We start from the raw sequence: 24584 nt of genomic DNA on the forward strand, positions 1-24584 counted from the left end.
CCCTAGTGTGAAAACACCGTTTCAAGTTGGCAATTCTCCCCCCCCCCCCCCCCCAGCACAACATCGCCAGGGGCTGAGTGAATGGCAAAGGGAGGAGTTTGGTACGAGCAAGGAATGAATTGCAGGCCCTGTTCCTTTGCCCCGGACGGACCCTGTTATAAATGAGGCGGTTGTGGCGTGTGTGTGTGAGACAGAGTGTCCATGGGAGGAGCGCAGCACCTTTCAATCTCTGTCTCTGGCCAGGCCCGGCCGGGACAGTCGAAGGCTGCTGGCCTCCCAGCGAAAGGCCAAGCGGGCGCCCCTAGGACGGGTGAAGAGCTGGGGAAGGCCCGGCCAGGAGCACGCTGCACGGCAAGGAGACAGCTTCGGGGATTGCAATGCTGCCCTCGTGTTTCCAGGCTCGCCTCTGCAGCGAGCTCCTGGGGGATCAGGGCTGGGGGCCGGCAGAGAGCCCAGACGGGCCCGCGCAGCCTGCAGCTCGCTCAGTCGGTGCATTACAAATGGGAACAAAATCCGCTCCCCGCCCCTTGCCGTGCGGAGCGAGCGTGGGGCCGGGGGCTATGACGGACAGCCGGGCCAGCCACTCAGGACCCGGTCTCCGCCCCCTCCGTTCAGCCAAGCACACACCCTCGACACACCCCCGTGTCCCTCACGGGCCAGCCAATCAGGAGGGCGCTCGCGACACACACTTAAGCCGGGTCAATGAGCCGCGAGGGCAGGTTTTGTACAGCACGTTCCGAGCGCGGCGCGCGGCAGAGGCAGCAGCCCGCCCGGGGACTCGCTGTGCGCACGGGACGCGGCGCGGCGCGGCTCGGCGCCTGGGGCCGGAGCACGGCGGTAGCGGGGCCGGCTGGGCTCGGCGCGGCGTAGCTTCCTTTGGAGAGAGCGCGCGGACGCAGCACCATGGAGTCGGGCAGCAAGGTGACTAGGGGGCCGGCGGGGCCGGGGGAGCTTCCCCGGCTCCGGGACCTTCCGGCGGGGGTGGGGGTGCGTGTGCACGGCCGTTTTGGAGGGAAGCGGGACTTGGGGGAGGCGCGAGCGGGCCGGGGGAGGTCTCTGCTTTCCAGGCGCGTTCTGCTCCGCGCATCCTCCCGCCTGCAGCGCTGGGCGGTCTGCCTTTGGCCGGGGACGCGCCGCGGCCGAGCCCCATGGCACGGGGATGTATGGGGCAGGGCGGCTGGTCTGCGCCCAGGGAGAGGGCGGCTCTGCCGGGGACATCCGCTTGCCCCCCGGCCTGGCTGGGAGAGGGCTCAATGCCATTCGGGCCGGACCCCGTTTGGGCCGAGGCGGGGCTGAAAGCGCTTGAATCTCCCCCCCCCCCCATGGAGCATCCCCGGGGGGCGAGTCCTGGGCGGCTGTTTTACAACCGGGAAACAAAAATGACCTTCCCCCGCCTTGGAGCCTTGTGAGCTGGAGCCGCTACCTGCTTCTGGCTCCCTTAGCCGGTGCCCCGCTGGCAGCGATGGGACCCGGCTGTGTCCCCTCGGCTCCCTCCTGGGACCCCCCCATCCCTCCTTGCCGGGCAGGGGCGCTGGCACGGGGGGGGGCAGTACTGCACGTACTGCGCAGCCCATCCCGGTCTGAGCAGCGTGCGGAGTGGAAAATTTTCAGCCTCCAGCGGCGATGGTGTGTTTAAAATAACGAAACAGACCAGTGGCTGGGGGGGCCCAGGAGCGATTCCCTGCCGGGTCCCAGACGCAAGTGAATCAAGCCACGTCCGAGGTGTGGGTTAAAAGGGCCAGTTGCAGGCTTAGGACGGGGATCCGCTCCGGAGCCTTGGGGAGGGACTGGGGGGGGGGGGGTGGTCCGTGGAAACGTTGTGCTTGGTGGGAAGGATGCCCGCGCCCTGTAGCCGGTCTGTGTCCAGCTGCTTAAAATACCCCGGTCCTTCTGTGTACGCCTTAGACTCGGGCCTGGCCTGGCGGACACCGGGCACTGGTGACCCCAAAGCTCACACTGGCACAGCGGGGAAGGCTGTAGCCTGACGGGTCGGGACGGGGCCGTTCCCAGAAAACTCCCCCCGCGTTTCCAGGTAGTCGGGCCGAGGGGATGCTGTGCTTCGGGCACCTGGCAGGTTTGCCCTGTTGCCAACTCCCGGGGATTTTTTTTCTTGATACTTGTCGGGTTTTTTTCAAGCCCTACCTCCTGGAATCGAGGGTTTCAATAAGAATTTCCACTTCCGTTTTACATGGTTTTTCCGAGCACCCTTTGTTATGGAGAAAAGCCTGGGAATGAGACCAGGTCCCCTCTAAAGGTTTAGAAACTAGAAGGCAAATAAACCCCCCAAAGCTCTTATGGGGGGAACCTCATGATTTTTAAGCATGTGGGTCCTGACTCCGTACTTTTGAACATGTGGGCCTGGCAGTCCTGATCGATCGGTCTACTTCGTTTCATTACTTAATGGGTCGGACCATTCTGATCATCTCGTCTGGCCGAGAATTTCACCTGGTGGTGATTCCTGCCTGTAACTTGTGTTTGAACTAGAGCAGGGATCCAGTCCCAGAGACATTGAGGTCCATGGCAAATATCCCATCGAGTGTTTCACTAGAACTAGGATTTCACTCCATGTTTAAAGACTCCGAATTAAAAGGCTACAGGACTTTTAAGATTAAAACTGATTCAGATAAGAAAAGTTAAACTGTTGGTCTCTAAAGTGAAATGTGATCTCCGCCAAGGATACCAACAAATTATACAATCACAGTAAGGCCTTACGGGGAAAAATAGTATGTGTGTATTTCTAATAAATTTTCCCTTGAGTTGGGCCTCGCATCAGGGTTCAAATCTCCTATAATCTAATCCCCACACAGGCTTGACTTTCCCTCTCTTTGGTACATTTGCAGGACTGTGTTAAAAGGATTTCCCCCCCCCCCCCCTTTGTTTTTATTTGCTTGGTGGAAGAGCCCCGTAGGTAAACTCTTCAGGGCAGGGACACTATCTCTTTGTTCTGTGCTTGGCCCATACCTAGTACCATCCAATGCTGAGCTCTTAAACACTAAACAGATTAATTAACCCGTTAGTTCTTGTTTTTCTTTCCCCCTCTTCAATCCGCAGCCAGTTTGTTTGGGGTCTTATTATCAAAAGTATTGGTCTGTGATTACACAGGTAAAAGGAGTAGGTTTATAATGAAGAAAAGGGTTGGGGATCCAAAGCAAAAACCAGAAAAATCCCATCCCTGCCCAACTCCAGCAACAGAGGGATTCGGACTGAGACTCGAACGTGTGGTCTCTTCTGATCTGACTTCCTATGGGTCTCGGATCGCCTGACTGAGTAAATCGTCCCCCAGTTGCTCGCATCTTCCCTGGTGACCTTCCATTTCACAGGCTCATCCTGTTGCGTTGCCCTGGTGTAACTGATTTGGGTGGTGCTACTCCACATTACAGCTGCTAAACCATGGCCATGGAACGAACATGTGGGCCATGTCTGGGGCCGGGCTAGCTGCACTAGGCTGAGTTTATAACGGTGCATGTTTAAATATTGAGTATCCATGCGAACCCCTATGTAGCCTCTCTTGTTGGTATAAATCTGGCTTACATCAATTTAACTTAAATTGATTTCTTGCTCATTTAAATTAAATCCGTGTAAGTCTGAGTTAAATTGAATTACCAGTGTCCACAAAGGGGGTTGAACCAGTTTAACCAAATTGATTTAAAATAATGATGTTAGTGAATCTGGCAGCTCTTGTGTGAAGATAAATGTGTAGACTAGCACTTACAATCCTATTGGGTAACTTGAGTCAACTGGCAATGAATGAATTCAAGTTGCATACTAGACGGTCGGGTCCCTAAAGCAGATTTTAGGCCACACTGTGCAATGAAAGGGGATACCAGATTCCGGGGCGTGGGATTCAGTCCAGCAGGCTTCTACCCTCTCCTTCCATCTCTTTTAAAATAACCGGTCTTGTGACAACGCAGTGAGGTCCCAGGAGAAGCAATGCCCCTCTTTGCAATGCTGTTCCGGCAGTCTGGGTGGTTTGTGTTTGTTTTTCCTCTGGGTCAAGATGCTTGTAAAGTTTGTGTGCAACACGGTCTCCAGATTCCCTCGTTTCTCCCTAGCTTTGGAACGTGTTTGGGATCGGCGCGTTACCGTATTTAGTTCGCGGCGCTCGTGTGCATTCTCAGGAGAGCTGCTGGCGGGGTGGGGAGCGGAGCGTCCCTGGGCTCCAAGCTGTGGGTTTGGAACCGCTGCTCTGGGACGTGACAGCCGGGAGCACCTCCCGGGCAGAGCCTGGAGGAGGCGAACGGCTGGGACGGAGGGAATTTTGCCCGTTTGACCACAGAAACCCAACACACTGCGCCAGATTCGGATCTCGGCCAGGGGGGTGTAACTCCGCAGTAGGTCGCATTTCCCTGTAGAAGCCCCAAAGGGGGACAAGGGGCCGGTTCACCTAAGATAACCCCTGAGGCTGGTCCCGATCCGCTCCGTGTTTAGGGGATGTTTCCTGCTCTCTTTAGCTGATCGTTTCAACCCCTCGATGCTGCTTTCATTTCGGGGTGGGGGGGTCCATTTCAAACTGTTTCGAGACAGGACCTGGGGGCGAGTAGCGCCCAGAGCTCGGGGCAAGCACCCGCTAAGCCGGGCACCCCGTTACCCGCTGCCCCGCATCCACTCGGGCCCGGGGGTGCCCCGGGTTTCCCAGCGGCCCGGGCCGGGGGTGGTTCTGTCTCGCGGGTACTTCGCGGGCTCGGGTGGGATTTCCCCGGGCTGGGCTGCTCATGGCTGGCGCGGCGCGCTGCAGCGTCCCGCCCGCCTCCATTAGGAGGGAGGCTGCCGGCATGTCCCGGGCGTGCGGGGGCCGCCCCGCGGCTGCGCGCCTGGGAGCGGGGGGGGGGGGGGGGGGCGCCAGCCCCTGCCATGCAGGCCAAAGGGGAGCGCGAGCCCAGCATCCCGGGGCGGGGCCTCGCCGGAGCTCGCTCCCCATTGGCGGCCGGGGACGAGCCCCTCTCAGCGGGCGAAGGGGCGCGAGCGGGGCCGCGGGGGAGCCTCGCCTCGAACCTGCAGCAGCAGCTGTATCCCTGCCTGCTCCGGGGGCCGGAGAGCCGCGGCGGGGATACAGGGGCACGGCTGGGGAGGTGTTCCCAGGCTGCCCTTCTTCCGCATCTGTCCCTTACCTGGGCTTGCTGCAAGGGCTAGTCACCGCATTCCTGCCGGGGTGCGGCTTCTCTCTGGGCCAGCCAGATCTCTAATCAATCAAGGCCCTCTCCGTTCTCTGTATTAAGATCCAGTGATTGCGTTTTTAATGCGTAGTAGCTCCCATGCTTTCTGGGCAGAGATAGGGGAGGGAAGTCCCTGGACATGGTAACTTTGACAATGAAACCTTCCTCAGGTAGCATGATCTGGACAGGACCGTGCAACCCTGACTTGCAGGAACTTGAGGGACCACTTGGGGGGGGGGGGGGGGGAAGGATTACATACCTGAGTAGGGGGTTGCAGCTCAGACTGTATTTCTAATGTACATCACAAGACCAAGTTTTAGTCTGTTTACAAAGCACCAAGCACGATAATCCTAAACCACTGTTTTTATATAATGACTATCTGACGGATGCACCCTCCACTGAACAGCTGCAATGCAGCACCCTCTGATGCCGGGCGGGGCCCACCGCTTTGCTTGCAAAATGCTGTAACCTTCCTCTTCCTTCCAGCCCTGCTATCAGTAGCCTTCAGACAGAGCCCTGCTACTTTTAGATCATGTTACAGGATACGCTGCAACTGACTGGGTCATGTTATGGAGCAGATTGCATTACACTTTCTATCCGCCGTCATTTCAAAGGTGGAAACGCCTGTAATTCCCTTCCAGGACTAAAGAATTCCTTATTTCCTGTGTCTTAATTGTAGGCCCAGCCCTTTTAAATGAAGTTGTGAGAGGAATGAATAGGTAAAAGGATGGAGGGGAAAGACAAGTGAAACCACCGTAGAGAAAGACAATCAGCTGTGGATACTCCTGTTTATCAACTAGACAAACTTAAGTCTTAACTCAGTGGGAGAAGATTTTGTTGGGTGGCTCTAAATTTGAGATAATGGATGATCCAGTTGGGATAAAACAAGTCCATTCAGACTCTCAACTAATTTTAGCCCTAATTGAACCTTTTGTGAGAGTCAAAAAAGCTACAAATAACACCTTTAAAAGTACCTTCTTTGTGAGTCTCTACACGTCCTGGTTCAGGCTAGTCCATGAAGCAGGAAGTGGCAAAATACCATGGGAGAGGCTGTGCTTATGGAATTTCATTCCCAATTTTGCAGACTCCAGATGTCTGGGTAAGATTTGGCTAAACTTATAACCTTTAGGGTGCCTGATCTGACCATTAAACCTTTGAAAGAGATACAGATCAAATTTAACCCAAAATTTAGGTTTTGTAAAATTTATTGGTGGAGACTGTATTATAGGAAATGCTATAAGAATTGCCTGGAGACAAAAACAATAGAATTTTAGGTAGAAACTTCATTTGGTTCTATAAAAAAATTAGTCTCAATACCTGCAGAATTTAATAAAGCACAAAATCCTTTTCATAGGAGTTTTGAACCATCCTTTAGAATTCTGTAACAGATCATTTTATATGATCTTATGATGGGTTTTAAAATAACCCTGTAGAAAATTAATTTTCTATTCACTTCTACAAGACTTCCATAAGAGGCAACCAATAGAAATCTTCTAGTATCTTGTAGGGGTTTTTAATTCTAATGAAAAGTTTAAAAAAACAAATATATTCTTCTGCCTTGACTGCAACCTAAACTGTTGCAAAATCCTGCATGAAAACCTGAGAATGGAATTGAATGGAAACTGTCTCTAAACAAAAGTGACATTCACTGGATAATTTTCACTATCCAAGAAGATAGAAATCCAAAAAGTAAAAACATAACATGCAACATAAATAGTGAAGAGTAAATTGAGCTTTAAAATTTTGAGGTTTAACAATCGAAGGTGTTAATTCTTTTACATACTCCATGTATTATATATTTAAGCTATGGCCCAATTAAAAAAGTGGCTAGTGATTTTTGGATGCCCATCTTGAAATACCTTAAAGGGGATCTGATTTTCAAAGTGCTGAGCACACACTTACCATAAACTATGCCCCTTTATGGTGCTCTAAGATAGCTAGTCACTTCTGAAAATCTTGGCCATGGTGTAAGATTGTTAGATGTTCAGCCACTGATAATTTAAACAGTCCTGCAAGAGGAAAGGCACATCTGGCTGAAGAGAACGCAGATCAGTGTGATTCCAAATGTAATGGGAGAAAGCGCATTGAAAGGTGAATTTATAGTGTAGTGTGTATGGATCAAATTCCTTTTAAATGAGGGGTAAAGTTCTTGTGAGAACAGGTACAGTACCTGACTGTACTAGACCTCTAAACCCCTCAAGGACCTACCTGTGCTACAGTCTCCTTCCATAAAAGATCACTGTACAAATCATTAGTTTTATGCAAACAGTGTGGTGCAATCTTATTGACGTAATGTTTCATAGTACAACATTCTGCAGATCCATTTATTGTTGCCTGGTCATTCAAGGTGTGCAAAGCATGATGACTAATTAGAAATAGTCTTAGACTTTCAGGCTGGTGTGAACTGCTCTGCTCCAGCACTGAGCAGAAGGAAAGTCCTTCTGTTTGGTAGGAGCTGATTCCATGACAGCAGGGGAGAAGGGTCTGCCTCTTGGACCTTTCTTAAAGGGGAGGGGGAATGATTTGTGTGCTTTACATAAGGCCGCGACTACTGGCCTTTTAAAAAATGATCAATCTTTTATAACAGTGGTGTTAGGTGATGTTCAAACACGAGCTGCTTTTCACTGCTTTTCACGTCCACAGTGATGACGCACTGTAGCTTTTGTAGGGGGAAGCTGTCCTCTCTGTCAGCAATCTAGGCAAAATAGCCTTGGGACGAAGGGAAATCAGCTGTGCAGAAAGGAGTGCTGCCTGTTGGACAGAGTATGGGGCAGGGAGTCATGACTTCAGGGATCTGGTCCTGATGTGTGTAACAATAGGATGGCTTGACCCTTTAAGGGCTAGAAGCCTGGGGCTAGCCAGTCCTAGTTAGGAAGAAGGCACACCTGTGCCAGGGGTCAGGTGATTACCCTATAAGGAGCAGCAGGAAGCTGCAGAAAGGGAATGATGCAATCTTAAGAAAGAGAACTAGAGGAAGCTGTGGGTGGCAGTCAGCAGCTCCTGCAGGAGACCCTTGACCAGGGATGGGGTTGAGCCTGGAAGCCAGAGAGGGCAGACTCCACAGCTGTAGAAGGAAGAGAGTCTGGCCTGGCCATGCGGGAACGGACCCAGGCAGGAAGGCTGGAGTTGGAAGAGAAACTTTTGTAGACTTGAATTTGGGACTTGGAGCTCTCCTATTCAGATGATTCAATGTTAAACCGGACTGAAGGAACAAAGCCTTCAGGTCACTGAAGGGTTCAGGAGGGCCAACTGCGGGACTGCTTTCAAGCCTGCCCTGAGGCCAGTGGGGCACCGGGGAGGAGGCCACTCATTGACATCCTGCCACTTGCTTCCTGTGACCTTGGGCCAGTTAGCCTTGCTGTGCTGCAGCTCCACTGTGTGCTGTGCTGATACTGATCCATGCCCTGGGTATTGAGGGGCTTCATTCAGTGCAGCTCTGAAATCTGCAGCTGAAAAGTGCCAGGCTCTGCAGCACCAGTCTGGTCCAGCTCCAGTTTGCTGGAAAAGATTCCCATTGGATTAACTAGGAGTTGGATTGAACCACTGATAAGGAGAGGGAGCTGGCACAGAGGGAGCTGCTCCACAGCTGTTCAGCCACCTCCAGACCTGCTTAAGGTTGTAAAAAGACAGGCCCTGATCCTGCCATACAGCTAAGGCTGGCAGGGACCACTGTGATCCATCCACAGAGAGCAGCTTTCAGGACTGGAGTCAGGCTTCATGCACACAGGACAAACAAGTGTGTCTAAGAGCTGCGTTAAAACCAAGTTATGGCCCAAAAAGGCTGAAATGCCATGGGGCTGGCCAATGGGAATGGCTTATTTCTTTTGATTAGTCCAATCTGGCCCCATCCGCTGTAGGGCTTGGTCCTACTTCCATTTAAGTCCATGTCAAAACTCCCATTGGCTCCAGGCCTGCAGGATCAGAGCTGCAACAGCCAAACTGCATTTAATCTAGTTCAGCCACCACAACATTTAAACGGCTTTAGCTGTAAAATAGTTGTTTGCCCTGTGTGGAAGGAGCCAAGATTCAGGAGAAGGGAGGGGAGAGGTTTGGGAATGGTGCTGAATCTCTGGGGGCCCAGGTAGGTTTGCCACCTACAAGATGCAAAAAACCCCATCTCTGGCCACCCCCCACCCCAAACAAAAAGGGTCCTATTGCCAGCTCTGCTGGAGAACCTTGGGGTCCATAATGCTTCCTGGAGCCCTCAAGGGAATACCTATTGTCCCCTCCCAGGATGAGCCACTGCCCCCCTCACCTCACTCCCTGTCCGTTCTGCTTGCTGGCCCCTGGCACCATGGTTTCAGCAGGGGAGGGACCAGGGTGCCAGCCAGGCTCCCAGCCATAGGATGTGCACGGCAAATAGTTTCATGATCACTGCGGGTATCACCCAAAAAAAGGCACGTTACATCTTTTGACTGGCAATGAGCAAAGCAGTACAAAAATCTAGCCAGGCAGGAAGGCTAGGCCCGGAGCCATCCTACCACGTGATAGTTCAGTGTGGGTGGGAGCACATGGTGGTTTGTGCATAATGGGGCCAGATCCTTACTGGGACTTGATGCAGCTGTATTAACCACAATGGGCCCCACCTTGTGCCTTCTTTAAAGGGGAGTTTATTACATAGGAGACAGTAAATGCAGTCACGCGCACGCAGCTGCCTGCTCAATGCTCTCTTGTCAGCAGAGAGGCAGCGGGTAACAGCGTGGGCACTCAGCCTCTGCCTGCTGGCATTCTCGGGTTACGTTGGTACCATGCCCTTAAAGGGACACACCACTTCAGGGAGTAGCACTAGCGCTGGCTGTACATCAGAACATGCTGCAGGAGCATGGCGTGGCAGCAGGCATGGCAGCTGGGTGCCATGCCTGGCACTCGGAGTGCGAGGTGGGAAGGGGGAGCATGTATTGCTGGGGAAGGGGATTTCTTTCCCCTCTGAACCTGTGCAGACAGGATGTGGCCCCTTTCTACATAAGCTCAGCAAAGCGCCCGTGAGAGACAGGAACAAAGTGAGCAGTTAAAGGAATCATTATAAACCTATCTGAAAACCTCTGCTTCTGCCTGAATCCCACTCTACGCTTGCCCCGTGCATCATGAATGGCGTGTGCGTGCGCTCACATGCGCCACCCCTTCCTTGTCAGTCTCTGGTGCAGGGCTGCAGGCAGCTGGTGACCCAACTCAAGTGAGACCTTTGTCCAGAACCCCCAAAGGTTGACTTCCTATGTAGGCTCAGTGTCCTCTTCATCCCCTCCCCCCAGCCCTTTGGGTGTAGGTCCTTGTCCCTCAGTGTGTTTGGGGAGATGAGCTTGGGCTGCAGGCGATGGCTCCTGGGGAGCTCTGATCAGCTGGGCTTGAGAACTAGCTGTACCCAGAGCTATTCACTTCTCACAGTACCCAGTATCTCTGGCCCTTATGGTGGGAGAGGGATAGCTCAGTGGTTTGAGCATTGGCCTGCTAAACCCAGAGTTGTGAGTTCAATCCTTGAGGGGGCCACTTGGGGATCTGGGGCAAAATCAGTACTTGGTCCCTGCTAGTGAAGGCAGGGGGCTGGACTCAATGACCTTTCAGGGTCCCTTCCAGTTCTAGGAGATGGGATATCTCCATTTATTATTATTATTATTTTTTGTCAGGCTGTAGGGCATGGCATCCCTTAATACTGCCACAGTATTCACCCCTGTGCAGATTGTGCACCACCGGGGATGTCTATCTTGTGGACTTGTGTGCCTTAGAGCTTGTACTGGTCCTCTTGATGCCAGCTTCTGCTCCTTGATTTTTGAAAGCCAGCCTGCATTGTCTCCTGTATGAGTTAGAGCTGCTCTAATTTATGCCGGCAGCATATGGACCTTGTATCAGCTGTAGACTGGGGTAGCAGGGTGGAACTCAGTCCTGTCGCTCCCCACTGAATTACTCTTTCACATGCCCCTTGTGCCAGGCTGGGGGCAGAACCCAGCTCTGATATCTTTACACTAGCTGATACCCCTGCTGCCAGGGGAATTCTCGGTTGGCCACTTGCACCCAGAGCCTGGCTCCTTTGTGCAGTTGGAGAAACTGGCCCTGTGTCAAAAAGTGGTGCTTGGAGCTCTGCAACAATCATGCAATGTTTCCTTCCTTTGTCCTAAGTTCCTTTGAGATCCAGGGGAAGCTGCCTGACCGAGGAGGGCCTGAGTCTTAGAACAGAACAAACTCCTCTTCCCATCGGTTGCATCCCAGCTGAGAGCACCCTCCAGATGCAGGGCCAGATGTGCTTGGAGGACTGGGAGACTTGCATTTTACCTGTCTGGGGGGAGGTTCTGGGAAAGCTTGACATGCTGGGCTGCCATTCAAACATGTCACATAAGCTGCCTCTCATGCTCCATCCTTCGTTTGCTGGTGGATGCAGATCTCATGATTTAATTGAGGCCTCATGTTTACTGTTGCTGGGTAACTTGAGATGGTAACCTCATTGGGTAGCAAGTATGAGCCTAGATAGCCAATGAAATCAGCCACTGGTAATAAAGTCAGGTAATTAAAAAGTGGGTTCAGCACATCCATAGCGGAACAGGGGGCAGGGAAATGCAGGGGACCTGGCCGGGGAAGGAGGCTTTGCTTCCAACTGAGCTGTGAGGAGAGGGGACAGAGACCAGGCAGGTGGCTAAGCCAAGAGCTGCACAGGAAAGGGCTCCCGAAGCCGGGCTGCAGAGGGGAAAGGCTGAGGGACCTGAGTGGGGTGGCTTGCTGAATCAGTCTCTGGAGGGGTCAATGAAGGAGGCAGTTTCAAGGAGGGCCCAGAGAGATCATTCCGGGACAGCAGGGGTGATGCAAGCAGGCAGGGGGCATGTGCTAGTGTCTGGGGAGCCAAGATTGGCAGATGCTGTTCTGCAGAGTTGCTGTGGTTAAGACAGAGGAGGAGCCGGTGTCTTGTGCACAGGGCTCGGTCATGGTCTGACCCCTGCAAGTCCTTCCTGAGCAGAGAAGTAATTGCAGTTAATTGTGACTCTCAGAATGAATCTTCCCAGGTTACCAGGCTCTGGGTCCTGGCTCTGTACAATAAAGGGGTTGGGGTGGAGCTGGATCATCGCCCCACTACCCCCAATCAGATGCACGTGGCCCAGGTTAAACGTTTGGGATCTCCAACAAAGGCACACTGAGATTTGGCAAATCTGCGGCTGTTTCAGCAAACTCTGCCTCCACCAACATTGCTTCAGAGAGCGGGTGTGAAGCAATCAAAGGGGCTTTAATTTCACATGGCTGTTCCAACACTGATCAGCCCAGCCTGGGAAAAGTGGATCCCAGTTTTCTGGGTACAGCCACCAGGCTGGGCTACTAGCAACTTTCCTGCCTGGCTAAATGGGCCATTCATGGAGGTGTCCAATTACCAGCCTGTGCTGACACTCCCTACCCACACCCCTCACTTCCTCCATTTGTTACCCTAACCTTAGGCAGGGGAGAGAGGCATTGGGAGAGGACTTGCCAAGTAGCTGTAGGCATTGAGCAGTTGCATAAATGCAGGGATTTTGCTGAGTAACTGTGAACTAGACTCTGACACAGATTGTTGTTTGCCTCGGCTGAACCAGGCTGCAAGCGCAGTCCTGCTTTTGCTTTCCTTTCAAACTTCAGCCCTGATGTTAACTTAACCCTTCCCCTGCTCAAGTGATGGGGCCTTCTGATGCATCTCCGCTGGGAGGAGAGGACCCTGACTCCAGAGGATGGGTGCTGCTCCCAGGAATGGATGTACTGTTTGTCCCAGCCCCAGTTCATGAACAGTAGGTGTGACGGGTTGGGTCACAAACGCCCTTGGGAACTGCCACCTGATGTGCTGGGATTACCTCTGAGCCTGTTTTCCCTGTCAGCTTGGGACTTCAGTACCTTGTCTTATTTGAGCCAGACACGCTTGCCTGCTACAAACACATCAGACTCAGGTCTGAACCATGTCCCCGACAAACTGCAGGCTTAACTGAAAACTGCTTAAGAAATGCACCTGTCTCCAGCACTCAGATACCCAGCTCCCAATGGGGTTCAAACCCCAAATAAATGCATTTTACCCTGTATAAAGCTTGAAAAGCTGTTTGCCCCCCTCCAGGTATTAATACATACCCTGGGTTAATTAACACGTAAAAAGTGACTTTTATTAAATACAAAAAGTAGGATATAAGTGGTTCCAAGTCATAACAGACAGAACAAAGTAAATTACTAACAAAATAAAATAAAACACACAAGTCAACACCTAATATAGTAAGAAAATAAATGTAGGTAAATCTCACCCTCAGATGTTCCAATAAGCTTCTTTGATAGACTAGCCTCCTTCTAGTCTGGGCCCAATCCTTTCCCGTGGTACAGTCCTTGTTCCAGCTCAGGTGGTAGCTAGGGGATTTCTCATGATGGCCGCCTCCTTTGTTCTGTTCCACCCCCTTGTGTCTTTGACACAAGGTGGGAATCCTTTGTCCCTCTCTGGGTTCCCACACTTCCTTCTAAATGGAAAAGCACCAGGTTAAAGATGGATTCCAGTTCAGGTGACATGATCACATGTCACTGTAAGACTTCATTACCCACTTGCCAGCACATACAGGAAGACTTACAAGTAAACAGAGCCATTTATAACCAATTGTCCTGGTTAATGGGAGCCATCAAGATTCCAAACAACCATTAATGGCCCACACTTTGCATAACTACAATAGGACCTCAGTTATATTTTATATTCCTAGTTTCAGATACAAGAATGTTACATTCATACAAATAGGATGAACACACTCAGTAGATCATAACCTTTGCAGAGATATGCTACATGGCATATCCAGCATAAAATGTATTCCAGTTATGTCATATATACTCTAAGCATATTTCTATAAAGTATTATGGGGTGCAAGGTCACAGATTTGTGGTGCTTAGCTTTGCAGAGATTTAAACTAGTGAATGCCTGTACCTGATTCTTATCTTACCTACACAAGCTTAAAACCAGAGTGACTCCATGGAGGTCAATATAGTATCACTATTTATTTAGCATGTGCATAGTGTAACCAAGCAATGACATCCGCAATGGCGTGATGCAGTTCTTGTAGACCACCGCTAACCCTAGTCGTCAGGCATTCATCCACAATGTGCGTCATCTGTTGCACCGCAGCTGCACAAAGGGCTGTCACAAAGAACCTGGTGATACTGGTTAGCTGCATAGAGACCTGGCCCTGCACACCCAGATTAAAGGGCAGGGCAGGCCTGTGCCTATGGCCTAGTGCCCTGGAGTCACAACATTTCAATGTTCATTTAAAAAAAAAAAAAAAAAAAAAAATCCGCCTCTGTGGATTGAAAGAAAAGTGGGAAAACTTGACCCGAGTTTCCTTATAATTGTAAGCTCTTTGGGGCAGGGACTGTCTCTTCTGTTAGTACAGCGCCTAGCACAGTGGGATTCTGGTCCATCACCAGGGCCTCTTGGTGCGATTGCAATTAATAAATGACTAATGCCTGCCTGAGTCTGCAGACAGCCTGAAACAGTAGCCCCAGCCATCTTAACTCTGAAACCTGCTGCCTCCCCAAGAAGGGACCACAGCCTCAGTATGGTGATTGGGGCTCCCAGCTGAGGGGTGCTGAGGGTCCTGGATTGTTTCATTCAGGCCTGTATCCTTTTAAGTGAGAGGAGATTCAGGCCCCACATCTTTCCCAGGAAACTACTTTTCCTAATGTTACGTATATATTAACCCCTGAAAGATCTGGTGCGACACTCTGCTTTAGAAAATGGGTGGATTTAATCGATAAATGCACTGATGGAACAAGTAATGAAATGCTAACAAGGGATAACCTTTATGGGATATGAACTCAGTGGGCCAAACCTGTCTCTTCATGTAAATCAGGGCAACTCCACTGCAACTTGTGAGCTTGCATGGGTGGACTTTGGATTTTTTTAATTCACGAAGAGCTACACCATGCCCCGATCTGCAAGCTCTCTGCAAGGAGCTACTTTTCTGTGTAGGGAGAAAGCTGTGGGAGCACTGCTCTGCTCTGTAGTGGATACGCTGGGAGCCAGGAAAAGATGAGCCTTAACTCTCCTGGCTCATTGCGGATGGGAAGGGGACAGGGGCGGGTGTACAAGTCTTGTACGTGCACAGCTGCTGTTTGGTTGAGATCTAGAGTACTGGATCCTAGAATGGTTCAGGTCAGGGGCCAGGTGGGTGCCCCGGATGGGGGGCTGCCCCCACAGTCCTGCATTGGAGAGAAGAGTGTTTCCCACCCTGATTGCATGTTGTTTCTCTTGAAGCAGATGACAGCTCGCTTGATGCTGGCGGTGGGAGGAGCAGTGCTGGGCTCCCTGCAGTTTGGCTACAACACTGGAGTCATCAACGCCCCGCAGAAGGTAAGGGTGAAAGGTTTGGTGTAAGTACAAATCTTCTCTGCTGTACTCCTGCTGCCCCCTGTGTTTGTGCTTTGCAGCGCGTCCTCACACAGGCACACACCCACACAGCACACCTCCATTGCACACTCCACAACATGAAACCTCTCAAACTGCAGCACAACACCACACCTGGAAACAAACTGCCACGCAGGTGTGTACACGCAAAGTAACGCATCCATCATTGTAACACAACACTTGAATGCTGCAACACAATATGTGAATACTTGCACCCTCCAAAACAACTCCACACATGAAAACACACACCTACACATACTACCCACCACACCTCCCCTCCAAGCTCAGCTAAAATAGCACATCCTGTTAAGCAGCTTACCAACTCTAATGAGATTTATTAAGCCGTTATTTGGCTGTTCCCAGGAGCATTAAAGTTTCCTCTTTGTTTACTGTTTTGTTAAAGAATTCTGGGGAAGTTATTACATAAACTGACCTTTTCTCATGACTAATGAGAGAGGCCCCAGCAATGCAGATCTGAGCATTCCCAAATTAGTTCAGACTCAGGGCTTGGATTTGGGGCCCTTTTGGGTATGTTTACATTGCAGTTAGACACCCCTGGCTGGTCCCATGCCAGCAGACTCTGGCTCGTGGGCGGAGGACCCATGCCTGTGGGTTTGGGGGGGGCAGAGTGAGGGCAGCTGGCTTCAGCAGTGTTACTGAGCATGCTCAGTACAAACCAAGCAGCAAATCTGCAGGGGCATGTGACTCTGCATGTCTCTTTCCCCACCCGGGTGGCCTCTGCTCATGGTGCTCTGGCTAAGGGGCTGTTCAATTTGACATTTGGATTCTGGGACCCTCCCACCTCCGCTGGGGACAGTGATGGAGAAGCCTGTAATGGGATGGGATTCAGGAGTTTTAGTGCCAGCTAAGAGCAGGTCTGGACAACACTGAGCATTGCCTAGATTATAGGTCCTGCTGGTGTGATGCCTTTGGGCTGGGATAAAGACAATCTTGGCTGCTTTGAAGCAGGGGGAGTTTTGACAGCACAGGGAACCTGATCTCTCCAGCTGCCCAGGTGCTGATAATGGGGATTACCTATGTGCTTTATTGCTGGCTCTTACCCTTGTCTGCTGCCTTCCTGTACTGCCCTTCTAGATCAGCTGTCTGAGTGTTTGGCCAGCTGCGTCATACCCCAGATCTGCATCCTCATGCTGAGACTACTGCAACCAGGGTGGGAAGAGACTCCCTGTGAAAAGGGATCCTCTAAAGCAGGGGTAGTCAATCAGCAGACCCCAAGCCAAATCCAGACCGCCAGATGCTTTTGAATGGACCCCAAAATCTTAATTGTTTACTTATGGTTATTGTGTTGTGAGAAATGTTTCTCTGGAGCCTGGACCTTGACAAAAACCAGACTGCCCCTGCTCTAAAGCCTGATTCCATTTAACCCGCTGTCCTTGAGGGCTGGGGATGACACGTTGCCCAACCTCCCTTTCTAGCTAGCTTGCATGCTCAGGGTAGCGATACCAGTGTCCGAAATATTGGGCTTTCACTCACACTTCTAATGGAACTCCATTAATTCACTGGAGTCACTCCTGATTCTTACTGGTGTGAGTGACGGTGGAATCAGTCGGGAAATACTGCACCAAGGTACCTAATTATCTCCTAGCAGAATACAACTAACTCCCAATAGCTTCAGCAGGGTTACTTGTATCCTACAGTGCAGGACACTACGAGTGTTGGGGACTGGAGCCTGGGAGACCAGGGGGAGAGTGCCCTGAAATGGGGGGGGGGAGGGGGAAGTAATGCCAAAGAAACCAGGATGGGGTTCTGCTCTAAGTGGATCATCACCCAAGGGTGGGGTGGGGTTCTGACACCTTTGTGTGTTTGGTGCCCAGTGACAAAGCCCTATTGACAGTCAACAGGAGCTGGGAACTAATTCACGTAAGTGACTCTGAAAATCCTACCTATCACTGTTCCATTCTGGTATCTAATGTGTATGCCGGAGATTCAAGAAACTTTTAGAAAAAGCTCTGACCTGTTTCTCCCAGATGCCAGACTCGTAGCTGTTTTTAGGGCCCCAACGTCTCAAATTGAAACATCTTTGTCCACCATGAAGGACAATCCACCCCCACCCTGATGATCACACCCACTGCCCTAAGGCAGACAAGAGACCAGCCTTGAACTGACTGCTGCCGGTCAGCTTGAAAAGGACCAGGCATTCCAGGGCCATGGAGAGAATTAAAACATCAAAGCATCTGTGAACAATCCCAAATAATTAAAAATACAGAGGTAGAATTTGTGCTGCAGGAATATTAAGCCTATTGCAGGAGGGATCAGCAGGCCAGCTGCACAGTGGCACCATTTGAATTGCAAACAAGGCCCCTTTACTCTGAAACAGCTCAGAGGTTAAAAAAAAAAAGCTCCTTTTTAAAACTTGCTAATCTTTGTCAACAGTATTGAAATTTGTAGTGACTTGATCCATATTAATTTGAGGTGAAAATGGATTATCTAGCTAATTAGGAGACTGCAAGAATGTTTTTCATTGCAACATGCAAAGTACAGTTGTGAGCCAGGAAACTAGTTTGGGGGGTTTAACCCCTTTGACACCCACCTGTAGGCTACAGTCTTGCAAGAGCAGAGCTAGTGTTTGCACAATTCTCCGAAGAGGCGAAAGCACTGGCTGGGTGCTAGAACTACTCCTCAGCGATGCAGCTGAACAGAGAGTGATTCTGCACGAGGGGTTGAATGCAGTGAGATGCTGAAGCGCCGGCTGTTCCCAGTGGAGTCAGTGGCAGCCCAGAATGCTCGGTGTTCACCAAGAGCACTGGGAGTCTGGGGGATGTTGTTGGCTGCAGATCCGTCCCCACTGAGAGCAGAGGGGCAGCCTCCCCTGTCCTGCAGAGCCCCAGGAGAGGGAGGGCATGGCTGCGAAGGAGCAATCCCGAGCAGCCCTGCTGCAAAGCCCTACCTGAGTTAGTCCTCACTGGTGCTGTGCGCCCCCGTGTGTGTCGCTAGGACGTGGGGGTGCACCCCATGGGTCTCCATGCTGCAGCGAGCTGAGCCACTCTGATTCTTGGAGAACTTGTTTGTCCTGCTGGGCACATGAGAGGAATTGTGGGAAAGCTCTGGAGGGCTCATTGCAAAGAGGGCAGACTACCAGCCGGCGGGGAAGTGGAACCGGAACCTGGGCTCTGACCCAGCCCAGCCAACATGCCTGTGCTGAAAGGCTGTTGTGCAGTGGCGAGTTAGTTAGTGGGGCCCTGGGCACAGCTTCATTTTTGGGGGGGCCCCTGGGACCTAACCAAGAAAAAGAACATTCTCTCATCTCCCCGTTTTCATTCTTTTTTTCTTCATCCTCCTCCTATATTATAAGTAATAGGGAGTACATGAAAATAAAATGAGGTACTGTGATTGGGGTTGGGGTGCAGGAGGGGGTGAGGGGTGCAGGCTTTGGGCTGCAGGTTGGGGTGTGGGAGGAGGTGCAGGGGTTGAGCTCTGGGATGAAGCTGGGGCAGGGGATTGGGGTGCAGGTGGTGAGGGGTGTGGGCTCTAGGAGGAAGTCTGGGTGCTGGCTCTGGGCTGGGACAGGGCTTGGGGTGCAGGAGGGGTTGGGTGGTGCGGCTCCCAAAGCAACCAGCACACCCCTCTGGCAGCGGCTCCGGGGGAGGGGGGAGAGCAGGGGATTTCTGTGCACACTCCCACAGCTCCCATTGGCCACAGTTCCCAGCCTATTGGCGCTGCAAATTTGGCGCTTGGGGTGGGAGCAACGCTTGGAGACACCTGCCCCCGGGGCCGCGGGGACAAACCAGCCGCTTCTGGGAGCAGTGAGGTGCGGAGAGAGGGAGGCAGCGCAGGCAGCAAGCCGCCTTAGTCCTGCTGCTGGCACGTCTGTGTGCCCCGGGGGGGGGGGGGGCATGGAGCATGTAGGGATGTGCCAGCAGCCAGCTGCTTCCAGGAGCGGTGTGGGGCCACCAGTCACAGCATGCAGGGAGCCTGCCTGAGCCCTACTGCGCCACCAGCCGGGACTTGGGGGCAGGTTGACAGATGAGATTAGTCCTGCATTTTGGGGGGCCCCCTGTCATTAGGAGCCCTGTGCCACTGGTAAATCCACCTCTGCAGTTGTGCAAGGCCATGACAGGTAAGAGCTCCGGCTTACAGCTGCAGTGAAGAGACCCTGTAACAGATTCCTACTAAGCAAGAAAGTTTGGCCACTGCCCTGCCCCCAGGAGGCCTTCGCTCCTTCCAGCCAAAGGGCATTAACAAAGGCACCTGCAGCCTGACTGTTAGAAGCAATCCTATCTGGTACTTCACACAGGGGAGGGTGTGAGGTGAAAGCTTAGGATGGACTGTAGAAGCCTGGGGTTGCAGCAGAAATACCCCCATCCTGCAGTGGTTTATTCACCATAACCTCCAAATCTGAGTCATTGCTTCCCAGGATAGAGTTCCCCATCATGTACGTAGGGCCTGTATTCTTTGTTCCTAGATGTAGACATTTACATTTAGCCACATTAAAATACATATTTGGCTTGCACCCAGATGATTGAGTGATCTAGATTGCTTGATAAGTGACCTGTCCTCTTCATTATTTATCACTCGTCCAATTTATCATCTGCAAACTTTATTGTTTTCTTCTAGGTCATTGGTGAGCCTGGCAGCTCATGGGGTTGTTCTTTGACCCTGCAGAGATAAAGTAAAAGCACTTACACAGAAAGGGATGCATTTGAGAAGTGAATTCCCAATAGGTTACCCATGGCCTTGGGCAGGGCGTACAGGGTGGTTATTTTGGAAACATTCCCCATAGCCCATCCATGCTACTTTGCAGAGGGTGGGTGGGTGGGGTGCGTCCCCAACAGGCCATGCATACTAATCCCATGAAGGCGTGCACAAAGGCCCATGGGAAGTCTGAGTAATACATTCCTTATGAAGAGGGTTTGGCTGGTTTTGATTTAAATGATGCATTTGGGGGTTAAATGCTGCCCCGTGGGGAAGGAGGGAAGCAGGACTTAACCAAACCCATGGACGTTAATTACCCTCCCTGGGTTTGTGTGTGTCCTGACCCTATAAAATTATCTGCAGAGCCCGTGTCCCAGCCACTCCCCTGTGTAGCCAGTTCTGCACCCACCCCACACGCTGGGCTCAGGAGCTCTGCCATGAGCGCATCATGGGGCAGGAGACTTCCCAGGCCTGCTGGGGTGTGGGGAGGCAGGATAGCTGGAGGGGTTGTGCTGGGGTCCAGTGCCTGGGGTGGGGGGAGATGGGAGTGAGGGTTAAGCGCCTGTTGCTAGGAGAGCAGGGAGCACTGGGAAGGGGGAGAGGAGAGGTCAGGGCTGTGTCAAGGAGAAGGGGGGGATGTGGAGCAGCAGCAGCAGTTTGCTGAGGGGCCTCCCAGCTGCTTGGGCTCTCAGTAGCTCTTTCCCGGTGAGAGCCCTGGCTGTTCGCTGGTGCTAGCGGCCGGGGGCCCAGGTGCAGCTGGGCTTGCTCCTCTTCCCTAGGCATGGGATGGGGTCTCTCTACTTCCCTCCCCCTTTGGTGGGCCTGGCAGGGGGCTGTTTTGTGCCATGCCACTCCGTTGCATTTGGCACTCCAGGGATGAGATAGTGGGGCATGAACTTTGTCAGCTTTTCTTCCCCATGGCCGGCCTTGATGCCTTCAACCTGAGCCGGGGGTGGGAGGGGGAAGAGTACCAGTAAACCACTGCACAGCACTGGCCAGCCCGAGTCCCCCATCAGCGACGAGGTCGGGGTGTTGGACAGGTCGGGGTTGGGATATGGAGCCAGTTGGTGTGACTGTTGCCTCGGCTCCTAGTATATGATCGTTCTTATTGGTGACGGCTGGGGAGTGAATAAGCAAATCCCTCAAGGACAGATACCCACGGGACAAACCCAGCATCATTGCTGGCCAAGAGTTTAATGGGCTATTGAGACCGAAGCCCCCTCTCACCTGAAGAGACTGGGGCTGAACCCCCTGGACAGAGCATGGCACAAGCTTATTTAACTCACTGGCAAAGTGTGGGTCGTGCCCACCGTTCTGCCCCAGTGCCTGGGCTGCTAGAGGATAATAGCCTATGACAGCTGCCAACCAAGGAAGTTACTTCGTTGGCTCAAGAGGTGGAGATCAGTGCTGAAGGTCTTGGGTTTCAAACCCTGCTAATGGGCCATGTGCTACCTGCTGGTGCTGTACCTGTTCGGATAATACAGGCCTCTGCTCTGCAGGGCCCTTGGACCACCCCCTTCCACCAGCTCCTTATTCACCAAGCTGTGTTCAAAGATTTCAGCCTCCGGGCTGACCTGGGGAGCTGCTGGCCTGTGTCGCACCCTGCACACCGGGTTGCCCAAGCTCCTAATGACAGGGTGACCATAGGAGCCTATATAAGAAAAAGATCCAAAAATCAGGACCTCTGGTCACCCTACCTGATGAGCTTGTTTTGAGCATAGAACAATGGTCAAGCCGGCAATGACTGCAGCAATTTGGATTCCTGGCACTGTTGTGCCCATAAACACACCCACAGGCTTCAGCCGTGCAGCAGCAAAGCCGCGTTGGTTACAGAACCTGACTCACCAGGCAACCTGCAAGGGTAGGGTGAGCGCTAGAAACAGGGAGACTAAATGAGAACTGCTGCTCTTTAAAGACAGGTTTCAGAGTAGCAGTAGTGTTAGTCTGTATCCACAAAAAGAACAGGAGTACTTGTGGCACCTTAGAGACTAACAAATTTATTAATGACCCTCTGTATTTAGGGACAGCCTGGGAACGTGGGCGGTCAGGGTTGGCAAACCTAAGCATTGTCCCTGCTCTCCAGGGGACCCCAGCCCAGGATGACAGGTATTCTAGCAATAGTCGGATGAGGGAGTAAAATAGCTGGTGGAGCAGAGAGCTGCTGTTCTACATCTAGACACAGTCAGGTGGTGGAGGAGCTCCAGCAGCAGAGACCCTTCACGCCTGGAACAGTTCAGTGAGATATTTATAAACTGGAGCCTCAGCTAGTGCAAATCAGTGTGGCTCCACCAGCTGTAATTGGCTGGCTTTCATGGGGTAGCTTTAGTGGTACAAATGGAGCAATGTTGACTTACCCCAGTTGGGGATCTGGCCCTCAGACTTCCAAAAACCTACTTTGTGCCGGAGGAGAGCAAGTCCTTGCAGATCTTCAGGGCAAACACTGGGGGATGAATATGTGCTGTGCTGTCACTTTAAGATCCCCCCCTCTCTTTCCTGCCCCCCCCCCCCATTGCTCAAATAGCTTCTACCTAATTCCTGGGGTGGGGGCATGTGTCAATACAGGCTGGACTAGGTCTTTGACAAGTATGTAGGGGAACGGCTGCCCTGGACACTGCGCAATCAAAGCGGCTGATCACAAGCAGCAGCAGTGGGGGCTGGGGGAGGCTCACAGGTAGAATATTTCCCATTGAATCATTTTTCTGCTTGGAAAATGGCTTTTTAACAAAACAGAAAATCTCATTTGGGGAAAAAACTCCATTTTTGTTATTGAAAATGTTTTGGGTATCAGCGGGGGGAGGGGAGAGAATTCGGGGGGGGGGGTTAGCAACTAAAAGGTTTTGGTTTTAAATGAAATCTGGTTCTTTACAAACACCCCAAATTTCAGAAACAAATTTTCCATCACATGTTTGTGGGGGCTGGGGAGGCCCCCCCAGGCAGCTGTAGCTGCTCGCAGAACGGGCCTGGGGCAGTGAACAGGAGTCAGGGTGGGGAGAGGTGAGCCATCCGCTTCCCAGGTGCACAGTGGGGAAGCGGAGCATCTTGCTGTTAGGCCAAAAATGGTCTCTTCAGAGTTCATCTTTGTCCATTTGATTTGTGGTTCTTTGAGGGGCTAATAGGCTTTGGAGGGCTGGGTTTGAAGGAAAAGACAGCCGAGGCCCAGTCCTAAGGCAGGGGGCCATGGACACATGACTGGGATAACGGCAAAGAGGGGGTGATTGGTCATGCAGCTCATGTGGACTGAAAGGGGGGGGTGAGTGCAGAGATCCAAGGTGCTTCTCCTCCTTTCCTTTGCTCGCTGGATGCCTCGGGGTGATGTTCACCAGACACCACTTCACTTCAGGGTCCCCTGAAATTGCAGAGTCCCCACAGCAAATGGGACCTGTGGAGTCAAAGCTTTAAAACCAAGGATTTTGTAGGTGGTGCAGCAGGAAAGCTGAGTGGGACACTGCTCACCTCTGTCCCAGTGTGCCCCTCTTTCCAGTTGCAGAGCAGTTCCTGAGGACACGGACCTCACTGCTCCTCTCCCACCTGCAGCCCTTTTGCAACCGTGGAAAGAGCCTGATGGTTTACTAGAGAGATGTATTAATTTCCCTGCCTTCACAACCGATAACAGGGTAACCCTGATGCCCCTGCTCGGACTGGCTTGGTTGCTTTCCAGCAAAACTTGACTTTCTTTTCTTCTTGTTGTGTGTAAGTGGAGGCCAATTGCCAAAGACACCCTGCCCTGCAGCACCTCAGCAACAGCCTCCTGCTGACTCAAGGGTGGCTCAAGGGTCTTCCCCTCCCTGTGTTGTGCAGAGAACTGGAAACTCGCCTGTATGTTGCTGACACTGAAATCCGCTTCCTGTATTTTCATTTCTTTGTGTAATTCATCCCTGGGCTGTTTACATCCCAGCAGGGCCAAAAACGTCTTCCCACCCAAACACATGCCTCAGGCAGGTTACCAGTGCCCCAGCACCTGCCCTGCTCACCTGGCTCCTCCTCCCCAGTGACTCTCCTGCCCCCCCATCCTCAGTAGCAGTCACCCCAACTCCCAAGTAATCCTCCCCCTTCCTGCAGCAAGCTCCATGACCCCCTTTCCCTTACTTGATACAGCAAGGACACCCTTCCCCTCCCTAAACACGCCCGCCCGCCACAGTATTTTCTGCCAAACTTCAACCAGTTCATAGCCCACCCCCAACCGCCTAGCAGTGAGTGCAGGATTGCCACTGCCGTACATTTCCCCATGCCTTGTGTGAAGTATCATGCTGCATGGAATAGGGCCTTTCATCCTTTAATAGATCAGTCAGGCGGTGTCTTCTGCTGTTAAGCCTAGCGCTTCCTCCTAACATGGCGGCAGGGTTTGGAATAGCCCAAGCTCTGATGCAGATCAGAGGTCACTGGGATCTCAAATTACATCACAGTTTTCCTCA

General features: G+C 52.1%; 1 protein-coding gene across 1 annotated transcript in view; it reads left to right on the top strand.

The window, feature by feature from the left end:
- The first annotated feature begins 765 nt into the window (after positions 1-765).
- SLC2A1 (solute carrier family 2 member 1) overlaps positions 766-24584 on the top strand; it is a 37557-nt gene continuing 13738 nt past the window's right edge. Inside the window, exons 1-2 of the mRNA XM_054009323.1 lie at positions 766-921; positions 15373-15465. Coding sequence (XP_053865298.1) covers positions 904-921; positions 15373-15465 — 111 coding nt within the window. The 5' untranslated portion in view covers positions 766-903. The remainder of the gene's footprint in view (positions 922-15372; positions 15466-24584) is intronic.

This window comes from Malaclemys terrapin, chromosome 19 (genome assembly GCF_027887155.1).
Source record: "Malaclemys terrapin pileata isolate rMalTer1 chromosome 19, rMalTer1.hap1, whole genome shotgun sequence".
NCBI classification, from domain to species: domain Eukaryota; kingdom Metazoa; phylum Chordata; order Testudines; family Emydidae; genus Malaclemys; species Malaclemys terrapin.